Source organism: Erpetoichthys calabaricus, chromosome 3, assembly GCF_900747795.2.
Source record: "Erpetoichthys calabaricus chromosome 3, fErpCal1.3, whole genome shotgun sequence".
Taxonomy (NCBI): Eukaryota; Metazoa; Chordata; class Cladistia; order Polypteriformes; family Polypteridae; genus Erpetoichthys; species Erpetoichthys calabaricus.
Genome location: NC_041396.2, coordinates 25,368,172 through 25,384,665, shown reverse-complemented (window position 1 = coordinate 25,384,665; position 16,494 = coordinate 25,368,172). Strand labels below are relative to the sequence as shown.

The 16,494-nt window shown below is 41.5% G+C and overlaps 1 protein-coding gene across 1 annotated transcript in view; it reads left to right on the top strand.

Annotated features, from left to right (window-relative positions):
• Positions 1 to 240: 240 nt before the first annotated feature.
• Positions 241 to 16,494, top strand: part of tspan2a (tetraspanin 2a) — a 212,977-nt gene continuing 196,723 nt past the window's right edge. The window contains exon 1 of the mRNA XM_051924316.1: positions 241 to 501. Coding sequence (XP_051780276.1) covers positions 433 to 501 — 69 coding nt within the window. The 5' untranslated portion in view covers positions 241 to 432. The remainder of the gene's footprint in view (positions 502 to 16,494) is intronic.

Here is a 16,494-nt window from a genome sequence, read left to right as displayed (position 1 = left end):
GCATAAAGGCGTCAGCCAAGTAATAATAATAATAATGATTTGTCCCCGACGCAAATAACTTGATCATCTAATCAGAGATTAGCCGCCCGCGGCCGATCGTGTCCCCAATGGATTCTGATTTACGACCCCCACCGGCTGAAATGGGTTCGTGCAGCCTGAGCGTTGGCCTGTTGGAAAGAACCTGGCGGGCCCCCTCCTTTTCCTTTATCCCGCCCTCAACATGATATTAAAAAATGGGCGGTCTGGAAACTATATGTGAAAATAAGAAACCTCAGGTCTTCACTCTGTGACAAAGGTTCACGGTGCTTACCTTTACGTTTTGTCTCGCAGTCACCTTTTTTTGGAAAAAGTCGCTGAGAGCATTTGCCGGGAATCGCCCTTCTTTCCGAATTGTCCTCCTAAAATTACTACGGATCTCTACCAAAATCAGACATGGGAAAAGTAAAAGGCGGAATGAAATGTGTGAAATACCTTCTGTTTTTCTTCAATTTCATGTTTTGGGTAAGTACGGGTTACCTTTTGGCTCGCACTTTGATAGATAAAAAAAATAATAACACGTAGCGAAGGTGTTTACTTCTTGGATGTGAGCAGCTTGGTGGAGCGCATCTTTGTAGGAGGAAGCTGCGGATTAGCAACAAGGCATCGCTTTATTTGCAGTTGTTTCTTTTTTATTTTTTTTTTAATGTAAAGGTACAAAGTGAAAGCGAAAAAAGAGACAGTAACGCCACTTGCATGGATTGCGTTTCGCCAATGTCGTTTGCTTGAAATAGTCCGGGGTTACGTGCGTGTGTTTTAATCCTAGTGATCCTGAATGCGGAGGCTGAGTTTGGCAAAGCGGACTTAAATCAAATTTTCCATAGAGGAAAAATTCATCCCCGGCTGCTGCTCGTGTTTGCTTAGTGTGTGTGCGCGCTGCTCTGTTTTCTTTTGCGGCGACGTTCCGCTAAATCTGCTAGAATGCTGAAGTCATAATCGCTCCTTTAAGGGGCATTTAAAAAAAGAAGAGCAAAATAAAAATAACAACACGTGAGCGGCTCGCTTTACAAGCTCTTAGACGCTGAAAGCAATTAAAAATTGTCACTTTACTGCCACCGGGAAGTCCACGCGATACTCCCTTTTTAACTTTTGGATCTGTCGCCGAAACGTCTTTATGAAATGTCGTATAATATGCTACTTGGCTACACATGCCTTTTTAAACCTCGATCTCAGAATTTTGCGAGCTCAAGGTGCGTGGAAAGACAATAATAAACATAAAACAAAACAACAAGAGGCAACTGGGGAAAACAGAGGAACAGGTTGGCCGTAGAGTGCTGCAGGTCGCTGGCTAGCGATTATGCAAATCAAATGAATGAATGGAAAATTGATGTTTCAGAAACTCGGTTAGGCAAATTTACATAATGCACGTATGCATCCTGCATTTCAGCTCGCTCGTTTCCTGTCTTGCGCTTGGTTCCTTGGTCGGAATAACCACAAAAACACACAAAACATGCCAACCGTGAGTTGCAGCACCTTGTATGCATATTGCGCACAAAAGTTTGGAATCCCCCCAGCAAAGTTCATGCTTTTGATAGAAATGAATGCCTTTTTTTCATCAAGATACAATTAAATTGATATAAAAATGCAGCCTAGATATTACTGGTGTTGCTAGAGGCTCTTACTTCTTGAAATGACTGACCTGGTAGTACAGTATTAACATATGACTGCAATGCTCCATTTTCAGCAGCCTAATGATAAACTCCTTCAGCTTATGCTTAATTGGCCCAGTTTAAATGCTGATTGGTTATTAGAGAAACCTTTAGAATTGTGTTCCACCCCCCAAATCATCTTCTGCTCAATAAAGCAAGTAAGTTGTCTTGCAAGATACTGTCATTGATCATATTTACATATCTGGATTCAAAAATGGCCAAAATGAAATGGCTTTTTCAAGAAACATAATAATAATAATAATAATACATTTTATTTATATAGTGCCTTTCCCATGCTCAAGGCACTTACAGAATATAATAAAGAACGGCAGAATATACAGTATATAGCATTGTACAAACCAGATAAATAAATAAAGAAGATTAAGACAGTAAATTCTGAAAAAAAAACAGACAACATAATTGATGGTCTCGCACACACACATACAGGTTACGTTGGCATCTTGACAGAGAAGTAAACTGAGAGAAGGGTAATAAAGTCAAGTAGAGCTAAACGCCTTCCTGAACAGATGAGTTTTGAGTTGTTTTTTAAAAGAATTCATGGAGTCAGCTGACCTGATTAATTTTGGTAGGTCATTCCAGAGTCTGGGCGCTATACAGCTGAAGGCCCTGCTGTCACCCATGGAGTGTAGATTAGTGAGGGGCACAACTAGACTGCCAGAATCAGAGGACCTTAGTGGGCGGGCAGGCACATAGTGATGGAGGAGGTCACTGATGTAGTTTGGCGCGAGGTTATTTAAAGCTTTGTAAGTTATTAGTAGGATTTTATATTCGATTCTGTAAGACACAGGGAGCCAGTGAAGACGGAGCAGGATGGGTGTGATGTGCTCGCTGCTGCTGGTTTGAGTATGGACTCTTGCAGCTGAGTTTTGAATAAGCTGGAGCTGTGATATAAGATTAGAAGGGGCACCTGCCAGTAGGGAATTACAATAATCGATACGGGATGTGATAAAAGCATGGACAAGTTTCTCAGCATTAGAGAAGGAGAGGAAGGAGCGAACACGGGATATGTTACGGAGGTGAAAGTAAGAAAGTTTCTTAATGTAATTTATATGGGTGGAATAAGTGAGGGAGGAATCAAAAATGACACCAAGATTTTTTACAGTAGAGGCAGGTCTGATGAGATCACTGCCAAGATGGACTGGGAAGGAGCTCATTTTATTAAGTTGCATTTTAGTCCCAATTTGCAGGAGTTCAGTTTTATTGCAATTTAATTTTAAAGAGTTCTGCTCCATCCAGGTTTTAATTTCACTAAGGCAGGTTGTGAGCTGAGAAAGCTCTGATGAAGTTCCACTTTTAACATTGAAGTAGAGCTGGGTATCATCTGCATAAAAATGATAACCCAATCCATAACTACGGATAATATGGCCAAGGGGAAGCATATAAATACAGAAAAGCAGAGGACCAAGGACAGAGCCCTGAGGGACTCCTTGTGTGACTGGCACGGAGTTGGATCTGCTGTTGCCAAGACTAACAAACTCTTGCCTATCAGTCAGATAGGACTTGAACCACTGGAGGACAAACATGACAGTGCTTATAGAAATTATCACACCTCTTTAAAGTAGTCCCTTGTTTTGACATCAAAATCCATTACAAATACTAATTCCAGCTTTATTAACACATTCAAGGGATGATAAACAAGCAATAGATCAAAACAAATAAAAAAAAAAAAAAAAGGGTTTGGAAAATTGATCAGCCCCCTGATTTAATACTTTGTAGAGCCTCTGTTCGCTTTAATGACGGCCATCAGGATGTTTGGATATGTCTCTACCAGCCTTAAGCACCTAGACTGGGAATAATGCGGCCATTGTCCAAGTCAAGTCAAATCCAGCGGCTTTACTCTCACACCATCCATACACCATATTGCAGCATACAGTGGAATGAAATAGCGTTCTCCAGGGCCGCAGTGCAACACATACATTAACACAGGACAAGTGCAAGACAAGTGAAGAACTACACTTTACTATAGATAGATGAATAAATAAAAAATATTTAAATGAGTAAATAGGAATACATTGAAATTGATAGTAAAAAATAAATGAAAAGTAATAATGTTAGAAGACGTATGCATGACACAGTATTCAGATGCGTTCAGTGACTAAGTTAACTGATATGAAAGTTGAAGCATTTTACATTTTGTGTTTACTTCATTCAAGAGTCAGTTATTACATTTTTGTTTATTAAATAGTTTTGTAACAGTGAGTCATATTCATAAAGCTATAGAGATAATAGAATGCAATTGCATGTGTTAGTTGACGACATTAAATGTGACACCTTACAATGGAGATAAAAAACGGAGCACAAAGAGGCTTGTGGGGGCTCAATAGCTTTCACACACAGCTATTAATATTCGTTTAAATACAGGCATTTGTTGAATGTATATATAATAAGAGCTTGAAAAGTGAATATGAGTGGCACACAATGAGCAAGAAGGTCAGGGGCTGTGCACCAGAGATCAGGGGATTAATCCACTGAAGCTCCCCACCTCCTGATGCCACTGTCCATTTTTAAACCTGTCCTCTGTTTTTATCAGTTAGGGCAGCTGCACCTTTCCTGTGTTATTCATGAGTTCAAACACCATTTAGTTGCAGGTTGATAATGTCGGCTCTTCACAGTAATAATTTGCAGATAGTATTGTTCAGTCTTAGACTTGCATAATTGCTTTCCTCTTCCATTTATGTCAAGAGAAGAGACCTTTTTGTACTCTTAAGTCAGTAGGTCAATTGGCAAAAAGAAGTTAATTAGCAGCAACTATTGGTCACTAATTAAGAATGGGGTTGGAATGAAACCTTGCAGCCATAGTAGGACCCCTGCACTAATCTATAGGAATTTTATTTATAACTGCTGAGTATGACTGTTACTTCTATCTATCTATCTATCTATCTATCTATCTATCTATCTATCTATCTATCTATCTATCTATCTATCTATCTATCTATATCCTAATTATAGGGTCACGGGGGTCTGCTGGAGCCAATCCCAGCCAACACAGGGTGCAAGGCAGGAAACAAACCCCGGGCAGGGTGCCAGCCCACCGCAGGTCTATCTATCTATCTTATTTCAATACATAAAGAACAATATATATATGTATGTAAGCGTTACCTGGTAGGTAACCACCCACACAATTCAGGTTGTCAAGACTCAAACTACGAATGCAATGAATGTAATTACTCCGGACCTACAGGCTGTCAAATAAACAAACCACACGCCGTGGTGCAGCGTAAAGGGGCTTCGTCTCTGACACTGATGTCCGAGGTTCGATTCCCCGAGAGGGGAGCAGTAGAGTGTGTACGACTGATGAGCCCAAATGAGGGCGAAACACGTGTCACGTACTCTTTGCTTTATTTGACAGTAAACTATGCAATTACAGTAATCCCTCCTCCATCGCGGGGGTTGCGTTCCAGAGCCACCCGCGAAATAAGAAAATCCGCGAAGTAGAAACCATATGTTTATATGGTTATTTTTATATATTTTAAGCCCTTATAAACTCTCCCACACTATTATAAACATTTCATGCACAATTATACAGCATAAACCCTTTGTATTCTCTTAGATATTAGGTAAGATTTGTTAAAAATATACTTACAGTAAAACCTAAATATTATTTTAAAGATATCGAGCGTCTCCGATATCACATATGTTACAGCCATTACGACAGACAGGCCACCAGCAATAAATACGTACAATGCAAGAAAAATTGTATACAGTAAAATGTGTGTACAGTGACACTAAACTATGTACATGTAATAAGTACTGTACGTAAATAATTAATTATGGTTACTCACCAACAATGACACGACGACTTGTCCGATAATTTTACTGCACAACAAAGGATAGCATTACAGCTCTTCTAAAGGAGCCTCTTCAGGCGACTGTGTAGCACCGCCGTTGTTCTTCTTCCATCACTCTTCAATCCAAATCCCTAAAACAGATTCCATCCAGACTACTGCCTTATCACGTCCACTTGCAACTCGTTTTGCGCCCTGGTTAAAGGACACTGCGGCCGTAGATCTCATATGCTTTTCCTCCTTTTTAAATAAAAAGAATCGTGGACTCATTTATGCTGTAATGGTGTCCTGCAGCGGTGTAGCTGTTTCCTTCCTTCAACATATCCAAAACTTGTACCTTTTCTGCAATCATTTACATCTTCTGTTGGCGCTTGGGCACGTTAATGCTGAATGAGTGAGATTAGACTTCCTGGTTAATGCAGCACTCCGTCGCTGAGCCAATCAGCAGCACACAGGAACTTAACCGCGTGCTCTGATTGGGTAGCTTCTCAGCCATCCGCCAATAGCGTCCCTTGTTTGAATTCAAATGCGTCCCTTGTTTGAATTCAAATGGGCAAATCAACTGAGGAAGCACACCTACTGTAGACCGCAGACATCCGCGAAGCAGTGAAAAATCTGCGATATATATTCACATATGCTTACATTTAAAATCCGCGATGGAGTGAAGCCGCGAAAGACGAAGCGCGATATAGCGAGGGATCACTGTATGTATATGTGTATATATATATATATATATATATATAAATTTACACACACACAAACAGAGGGGGGCAAAAAATGTAAACACACTTTATAATTGTTATCTGTGGACTTTTCCGAAGTTGGATCGAATTACGTCAACAATGTGTGGTGTGATGTTATTTCAGAAGATGCCATTACTCGCATGGATGAAACCTGCTATGTTGGCCGTGCTTCAAGAAGAAATTGAATCAGCATGCACATCAATCTCACTGGACACTTTTTGGCCAACGTCTTTCAAGCAGTAGTTTGCCATAATCAGAAGTGTCTGGACGCTCATGGTAACCATTTTGAGCACCTGTTGTAAACATAGAAGTCAAAAGTGACTTAAATTCATCCCTTGGTATCTGTATAAATTTTAATATCCCAACTTTACTATGGGTTTTTCTTTTGTTGAAGTGTGTATACATTTTTTGGTCCCCTCTGTGTGTGTGTGTGTGTATGTATGTATGTATGTGTGTGTGTGTGTGTGTGTGCATAAATATATATACTGTAACAAGACCACTAGGTGGCGTGCCAGCCACCCATCCCGACACAGACAGACAGTAGAGTACGGCTGGAGGGCCGCAGTGGCTGCAGGTTTTCATTCTAACCATCTTCTTAATTTGTGACCAGGTTTTGCAGCTAATTACCTTCTTTTGCCTTAATTTTAATTACCTTGACTCAGGCCCCTTAGTTGTTTCCTTTTTCTTAATTAGCAGCCAAACAGTAACGAGACACAAAACAAGAATCCACATGACCTGCTCACCTGTGCCCATCACAAAATATGTGAAAATAAAGAAAGGTGGAGGTCTCAGTAAGGCTGATCTCTCAGCTTACCAAAACATTGTGAGGGTGGTCTTAGAAAAAACAGAAAAATCAACAGTTCTGGAAATGTCTGCTGTGGCAGAATGAGAACAGCAACAAGCCATGGAATTAAATAACTAATTAAATAACAAGCAAGAATCTGCTTCTCATTGTGAAACTGGTTGGAGTCTGAAGCCCCAATTTATCTGGTCATCTCGTTTCATGCCTTACTTCTGTTTGGCTGCCATTTAATGAAGAAAGGAATCAATTCAGATGAATGAATCCTTAAGAACAGGGCTATTAAAATGAAGGGAACAGAAGTTAATTAGCAGTGAAAAGTGGTCACTGATAAGGAAAAGGGTTAGAATGAAAACCTGCAGCCACTGCGGCCCTCCAGGCCTGGAGTTCGACACCCCTGCAGTAGAGGCACACTTATTAAAAGACAAGTTTTTCATTCTCTTTTCTTCACCTGTGGGCAACTCCTTCCCTGTTCCCACAGGCACAACACAATCCCAATAAGCATAATAGCATACACTACGTATAATAAATCTTCTCTTCTCCTCCACCCCTCTCTGGCAAGCTTTGTCTCCCTCCTCTCGATTCTCGTTCCTGGAGTGGTGGCCGCTGGCTCCTTTTATAGCTCACCTGGCCAAGTTCAAGTGTGGATGTACGTGTGAGTAGAATCCGTGATGGACTTGTGCTGTGTCTTAGGTTGGCTTTTGTTTTGTACCCTGTGTTGCAGCGGTAGGCTCCAATTGCTTGTGACCCTTAATTAAATTAACTGTGTTTGAGAAAACAGTTATTTTTCTAATAATTCTATCAAGTGTTAGTTTGGAAAACAGATCTTTTATAATTAGCAATTCAATGTGACGGCTAAAATGAAATGAAGCAAGTGAGATTATTATGTATTAGTCATATGCAGTTTGTACAGCATTAAAATAAACTCTCCTTGGAGAATAATTATACTGTTCAGCCTTATCAAGTGATAGAATTGTTTAAACTTTTTTGTAAGTAACATTAGTCAACACTGTCACAATATTAATATTTAAAGAAAAGGCAGCGTGTTAACTTATTTAATCAGGTGTGCTCTACTGTCTTCTAAAGCTTATGTCACATTAGGCGACTTTTCCAGCGGTTTTCAGTCGTAGCCTTCATTTACATAATTTTAGGCAGTTGGATGCTGTGCACTCCTGTGATGTGACGTATCTAACGACTGAGACCAACTAGTCTGTGACTGGCTAGGGCAAAATCAGACCTCTTTGATTTTTCAGAGGGGCGGGCTTTATGTGGGAGAGCTGACAATCAAATCAAATGAACCAATGAATGCTCATCAGGAAGTACAGAGTTGCCATTTGATGCTCAATCTTTTCCTAAAGAATTGCTTTAGAAATGATCAAAGGCCTGGCATAACAGCACTGACACAGATATTTATACCATATTTAAAATTCTGAAGTACGAGCTGATAACGATTGAGTTCTTTTATAAATTTGGACTATGGAGGATAAATAATACCTCCAAAAAAATAGCAATTAAAATATGGAGAAAGTGTGGGTGTTTGTGTGTGCAAGTGTATTCAGCAATTACTTACATCTACCAGATAAGCTTCTCCTAAATCACTGGGGGAAGAATAAACATGTAGGTTGTTTAGATAGTAAAAATAAATGAAGAGAAAGCTAAATTATTACCAAGTGTCTCATGCTGCCACAGAGACTCATTACCTTCATATCAATCAATCAATCTCTATATGGCGCTGCTGACTAAGAGCATCCCCGCAAAGTGCACTAGAAAGCTATAAAGAACAGAAGCTCAAGATAAGAAGATGCAATACAGCAAAATCCAAAAAAATATTAGTCACAGAGTAATTTGTTATTCAGTACCCAGGTTGGAGCCTTCAAAATGTTACAAAAGAATGAACTGAATGTACAAAGAAGCTGCCTTACAGTAAGAATTTAATGGCGGTGTTGTCATTATTTGCGGCAGGTGTAAATGTTTTCACAGAGCGGGCAGGTACACAAGGATTCTAACACAGAAAGACAAAAAAAATAACACCAACTAATAGATAAACCCCTAGCAAATATTGGAAATGGGCATCTCAAGCTTTATGGAAAGCCTTTCTGTATTTTGTCGACCATGGAGATACGCTCCTGTTCCTTTTTTACTGCATACCATTATAAACTGCTCAAAAAAATGAAAGGAATACTTTAAAAACACATCAGATCTCAATGGGAAAAAATTCTGCTGGCTATGTCTACTGATATGGACTGATATGGTGATGTGTTAGGAACGAAAGGATGTCACATCGCTTGATGGAAATGAAAATTATCAACCTACAGAGGGCTGAATTCAAAGACACCCTGAAAATCAAAGTGAAAAAATGAGGCGGCAGGCAGGCTAGTCCATTTTGCCGAAATTTCATTGCAGCAACTGCAAATCGTACTCAGTAGTCTGTATGGACCCCACGTGCTTGTATGCATACCTGACAACTTCCTAATGAGACGACGGATGGTGTCCTGGGGGATTTCCTCCCAGATCTGGACCAGGGCATCACTGATCTCCTGGACAGTTTGAGGTGCAACCTGGCGGCATTGTATGGACTGAAACATAATGTCCCTCACAGAAGTGTTCTATTGGATTGAGGTCAGGCGAGTGAGCGTGGGGGCCAGTCAATGGTATCAATTCCTTCATCCTCCAGGAACTGCCTGCATACTCTCGCCACATGAGGCTGGGCATTGTCGTGCACCAGGAGGAACCCAGGACCCACTGCACCAGCTCAGGGTCTGACAATGGGTCCAAGGATTTCATCCCATTACCTAATGGCAGTGAAGGTGCCATTGTCTAGCCTGTAGAGGTCTGTGCGTTCCTCCATGGATATGCCTTCCCAGACTGTCACTGACCCACCACCAAACCGGTCAATGCTGAATGATGTTACAGGCAGCATAACGTTCTCCATGGTTTCTCCAGACCCTTTCACGTCTGTCACATTTGCTCAGGGTGAACCTGCTCTCATCTGTGGAAAGCACAGGGCGCCAGTGGTGGACCTGCCAATTCTGGTATTCAATGCAAATGCCAATCGAGCTCCACAGTGCCGGGCGGGCAGTGAGCACAGGGCCCACTAGAGAATGTCAGGCCCTCAGGCCACCCTCATGAAGTCTGTTTCTGATTATTTGGTCAGAGACATTCACACCAGTGGCCTGCCTGCTGGAGGTCATTTTGTAGGCTGTGACAGTGCTTATCCCGTTCCTCCTTGCCCAAAGGAGCAGATACCAGTCAATCCTGCTGATGGGTTAAGGACCTTCTTCGGCCCTGTCCAGCTCTCCTCGAGTAACTGCCTGTCTCCCGGAATCTCCTCCATGCCCTTGAGACTGTGCTGGGAGGCAGAGCAAACCTTCTGGCAATGGTTCGTATTGATGTGCCATCCTGGAGAAATTGGACTACCTGTGCAACCTCTGTAGGGTCCAGGTATCGCGTCATGCTACCAGTAGTGACAATGACCGTAGACAAATGTATAACGAGTGACAAAACAGATGAGGAAGGAAAAAATGTCAGTGGTCTCCATCTGTTAAACCATTCATTCCTATTTTGGGGGTCGTCTCATTGTTGCCCTTCTAGTGCTCCTGTTGTTAATTTCATGAACACCAAAGCAGCTGAAACTGATTAACAAGCCCCTCTGCTACTTAACTGACCAGATCAATAGCCCACAAGTTTCACCGACTTGATGCCATACTCTGATTAAAAAAGTGTTCCTTTAATTTTTTTGAGCAGTATATTTTATTATTATTTCATTTCCATTGCCTTTAAAATATAAATCTGGGGTTCCCAACCTGTGAACCAGAGAATGTGAGATGGCATTTCATGGGGTGCGACAAAGAGGAAGACTGTGTTGCGAGTTGAGTGAGGTTATTTGTCCGACTTTATTGTGGTGCAGTTGATGTCTTGAGGTGTGCCGTCATGTGTAGGTCATTTATTATTTTCTGTTCCTGTTCTGTGATATGAAAAGAATTTGCATTGTGCATAATTGTCACTGGGCGGCACGGTGGCGCAGTGGGTAGCACTGCTGCCTCGCAGTTGGGAGACCTGGGGACCCGGGTTCGCTTCCCGGGCCCTCCCTGCGTGGAGTTTGCATGTTCTCCCCGTGTCTGTGTGGGTTTCCTCCGGGCGCTCCGGTTTCCTCCCACAATCCAAAGACATGCAGGTTAGGTCGATTGGCGATTCTAAATTGGCCCTAGTGTGTGCTTGGTGTGTGGGTGTGTTTGTGTGTGTGTCCTGCGGTGGGTTGGCACCCTGCCCAGGATTGGTTCCTGCCTTGTGCCCTGTGTTGGCTGGGATTGGCTCCAGCAGACCCCCGTGACCCTGTGTTCGGATTCAGCGGGTTGGAAAATGGATGGATGGATAATTGTCACTTGTGAATGAGTTCTCAGAGGTTTCTTGCTGCAGAAGTAGTGTTCCTAAAGGCGAATAACATTTTTTTGAAAGAATGGAATTTGGACTTCATTATGATCCGTAGAAAAGGGCGCTGTCTTGTATTTCTGTGCAAGTGCTGATCATGAAACGTCACTGATTTCGAGGTTTGGTTGACATTTTTTGCCCTTTGGAGACAAGGGGGACTGAATTGGATGCGATGCCTGCTGATTACACTAGGCCCATCTCTGCTACTGGCGGTCCTGGAAGTAGCACAGCAATTTTAATTGTGCAGTGCATCTGTTTTTGAACTGCATTGCCGGTGTTATCGGGGGGACAAAGCTTGCTGACTGTGTTGCTTCATGGGAGGCTCTAATCCCCAAACTAACTGATTATTTAAGGCTTTATAAACCATAAGCAGAATTTTAAAGTCAATCCTGAATGACACAGGTAACCAGTGTAGTGACATCAAAACTGGAGAAATGTGCTCAGATTTCTTTTCCTGGTTAGGATTCTAGCAGCTGCATTTGATTTTGTTCTCATTTCCTCACGGGAAACCCCAACCCCTGGATTGTCAATCTAAACTTCACAGGGGACACATTTGCAGTGAGATTTATAAAGGTAAATTGTTCAATTTGTATTTGCATTTTATGCACAGAGTTAAAAGCTTATTGTTTTTTTTAGTTCAATTTGTTCACCTGCAGTACTGTTTGTGTTTCAATTTGTAGTTAAAAAATTTGACTTCTTCATCTTCAAATGTGATAATACTTTTGTAGGGTCTGTGAACATAAAATCAAAGTTTTTTTTTAGAGGCGTGGGGTGTAGAAAAGCACTGATGTAAATCGATCAAAATTACTCAGATATTTGCAATCTTCCTGGGCAGTTAATTCAAGCAATTGACAGGCCTCCAGAATTTGAGGGTTTGTCACATTTGAATGTCTTCCTACGTGTCTTTTCTTTTTCTCTTGGTGGTTCCTTGTTATTTTACCATAGCCAGTTTTGCAGTTTGTTGCTGGGTTTGTAGAATTTGTGGTGTGAGTATGTACTGATCATATTGTAACATCACGCCATTGCTGTGCACATTGGAGCCGAATGCCATCAGACTCTTGTTTTTTTTTTTTACATTGCTGTTTTAGGTAGCTCACCATCCTTAAAAGGACCACGCAAGTTGAAATTTTTATGTGATTTTTGGCAGGCTGACCTTTCTTATGGACTTCCCTGCGGCTGACTCTGAAGCTTTTTTTTTGTATGATGAAATGCCAGGTCATATTGTTATTGACTCATTTCCAGGCATTGATACAACTTGTCAGAGCCATTACGATATTTTTTTTTACACAACTTGTAAAAATTAGTTTTGTTGAGCTTTGAGGCCTCTATAGTAGATCAAACATACATGTTTCTTTATCTTTATGTATAATTGACTAAGTCCATGGCAAGCAAGACAGCCCCGCCCACCAACAATTCACTAAACAGCCAGACCATGGCGCGAGAGCGAAAGCATTTGCCAAGAATGTGTTCATTAATCAAGAATGAAAGTTGGAGGTTCGAAGAAGATCACATACTGTCGTAGTTCCGACAATACACGATGCCGACTGGCGATCCGGCTGCGTTATTCCCATGACCCGCCGGGCAGCCAACTGGGCAACCAAAGTCTTTGGGTTCCGGAGGGGGGTACGGTTGCAAAGCTGAAAATGAAAGGAATTGACGAAAGGGCACCAACAGGTGTGGAGCCTGTGGCTTAATTTGACTCCGCACGGGAAACCTCACCCGGCCCGAACGTGGCTCACAGGTGCATGCGACTGAGGCGGTGTGTGGAAAATGAACAGTCAACGTGACTCACAAGTGCATGTGGACTGTACACAGACGAAAGCAATTCAGGTGAGGAGTTGGGGGCGGACACATGAGCAGGCAGTGCGTACTGAACGATGACTAAGAGATGACTTAAGAAATCGGCAGACTAGAATGGCGGGGGCGGAATGGGCGTCAGACGATCGAACTTGCCTATCTAGAGGATGTAAATGTCCTAACATGGGTTCCGTAGGTGAACCTGCGGAAGGATCGTTACTGGATGTGCCGACCCGTCGTTGGATGTTTAGGACCCGAAACCTCTCAGGCCCGCTTCCCCGCCCTCTCTCCAGAGTTCCATCTTTGCATTCACTTACAGTCATATCCTCAAACCCACCCCATTTGGACAACTGTCTCTTTCAGGAAGTGTTCACCTATCAATACATAATTATGCAGCATATGCTACGCCGCGGGTTGGCTGGTATTCTATATTGTTCATCTTCTGAGTATGAGACTGCGGTTATAATCAGTTATGTAAGGTGCGTAGGTTGCTTGCAGTTTCCTTATTGGGGCTGGGCTGAATACTTTACCAATCCACTGTATGTAAATGATATATAGCTATATAGTTTGCCAGTCTTGTATATCTGCATAAGAAAACTGTGTCCGTACAGTGGCATAGCTGTTGGCGGTTCGTCCCGGGCGGCACATTTTTGGGGGCGGCATTAATGGCCCAAAGGCTCAGTACAATTCATGTGTAAGCAGCAGGGTTCGGAAAAATATCACTCATGAATGAAGAAAGTCAAATTCTCTGATATTTATCCACAAATGATTCAAAAATAATTTTCAGACTGTCCCCCTGTGGCGGCATCAGACATAGCAGTTGAAATTTATGAATAATTTCTAGGAAGATAAACAAGTAATTTACAATTTATAATTTCGTTTCGTTATCACACCGAATGCGTTCTTGCTCTGCGCAGAAAACATCCCCACCTATCACTTGTACACTACGCTGGTTCTGGTTTTTGCAGCGTAATTATATTAGAACACGGCTTATCAGTGCATCTATACTATATTCTTGTCTAGTTGATGCTTAGGAATAATTATATGTGAAAAATTATTGCTGTTTCTCTATATATGAATAAATCTATGCAAAATCTATCTTAATTTTTCTCTATTCGTCATTTTAATTTTCTATTTAAATAGGTTAACGTATTCAGATATGTTGGAGGGCGGCAAATTCAAACACCGCCCCGCCCTGAGTGACACAAACTCAAGCTACGCCACTGTGTCCATACTTTGTGGTGGATAGTATCAGGACAGCATCACAGTTGAAGTTTTAGTTAAAGTTGACTTGCTGCTAAGAAAAGAGTAAGTTGTGCACGATGTTGATAGAGACGAGAACTCTTTTACCATCTCATGATGAACCCATAGATGGATTATTTTACTAAACACCATAACTTGCATGGAGACAAAGAGCGGGTTAAAGAATAAGTTTTGTATTTGTCAAGTCCAAGTTGTTTCTTTACAAACATGGTGTATATGTATTTGCCATGTGAAATTGTGCTGTAAAGTTAGGCGTTTTCTATACATTTAAATAAAAAAAAAAAAAAAACCTTTCCTGCACGAACTACTTTACAATGGAGGCTATGGGGTACGGAGGAAAAACTTAAAAACTTACCAAATACATCTCATTTTTCATGCCCAGACAGTTGTCAAGTATTGATCCACATGTTCCAATTACACACACATTGTAAAGTAGATTATAAATGTCATTTTCGAACTGAAAAAACACAAATATTATGAGATTCCGCCATTTTGAAAGAAGATCAGCCGTGTGCGTTTGGTCAGCGTTTAGTCTCCCTGTGCAACAACCTTTCACCCTTCCCAGGGGCCTGGCTTCTTCTCGAAAGACCAAATCACAGTAAACTTTTCATTGCATGTGGTTGGTTTAGTTTCGATTCACTTCTCTATTTATGTGAGAACTCGCACAAGCAAATAGATAACATACCCTGACCCAGAGAGAAACAGTACTAGGAATATACAATTAAAATGATTTGTTTATAGGTTCCTTTTGTTGTTACAAACATGTGTCAGAAATACAGAAGGCTTGATTTTGAATTTTGAAACCTTTGCCATTTCATTGGTAAGTTTTGAAGCTTCTTGTTTTCCGGTCATGTCTTATAGCAGCATTTCTCAACCTTTAAGTATTTGCGACGTGAGTTTTCATAACAGTTTTAATTGCTGCGCCCCCCCCCCCCCCAAGGTTTTTTGAAAGGAGCCCACTAATACCATTTTGTTCTTTTTTAATTAATGATATATCATAGATGCATATTTTATTATACCTACTTAAGTTTTATTGACATTTATCTAACTCTATATTTAATTTTCTAGTATCAGAATGTCCATCCATCCATCCATTTTTGCAACCTGCTGAATCCGAACACAGGGTCACGGGGGTCTGCTGGAGCCAATCCCAGCCAACACAGGGCACAAGGCAGGAACCAATCCCGGGCAGGGTGCCAACCCACCGCAGGACAAACACAAACACACACTAGGGCCAATTTAGAATTGGCAATTCACCTAACCTGCAAGTCTTTGGACTGTGGGAGGAAACCGGAGCGCCCGGAGGAAACCCACGCAGACACGGGGAGAACATGCAAACTCCACGCAGGGAGGACCCGGGAAGCGAACCCAGGTCCCCAGGTCTCCCAACTGCGAGGCAGCAGCGCTACCCACTGCGCCACCGTGCCGCCAAGTATCAGAATGTAGTTTAATTTGTTTTGGTTTCAATAGATGTATTTTTCATATTTTTGATCCTTGTTTTCTTATATACACACCTTCGCGCCCCTCTTTTTGTTACTTCGTGCCCCCCTAGGATGGCCCGCCCCACAGTTTGAGAACCACTGTCTTATAGCCATTACCCTCCATTGCAGAGTGCCAGTGTGGGCCAGATATTTTTGAAATAATTATAGAAAATGCTTAACTTAAGAACATGTTTGTGAATAAATAACTTTTGCTTGAACAATACCGGACTTCTCTTTTAACTCTACTAGGCTAACAAAGGTAGAGTATTTGTTTTTCAGAAGATCAATTTACCAGGCATATCACGTAAGCATAGTAAGTTTACAGAATAAAATCCAAGGATTAAAATGTACAACAATGGAATCTAAAAAACTGGACTTTTCAAAAAAAGTCATTTGTTCTTCTGAGTCATCAAGATGTGAGACATGCACAAATTTAATATGGGAAGTGATATCCTTCATGTCTTCTACAACTCTGTGATGGCCAGTGCCTTT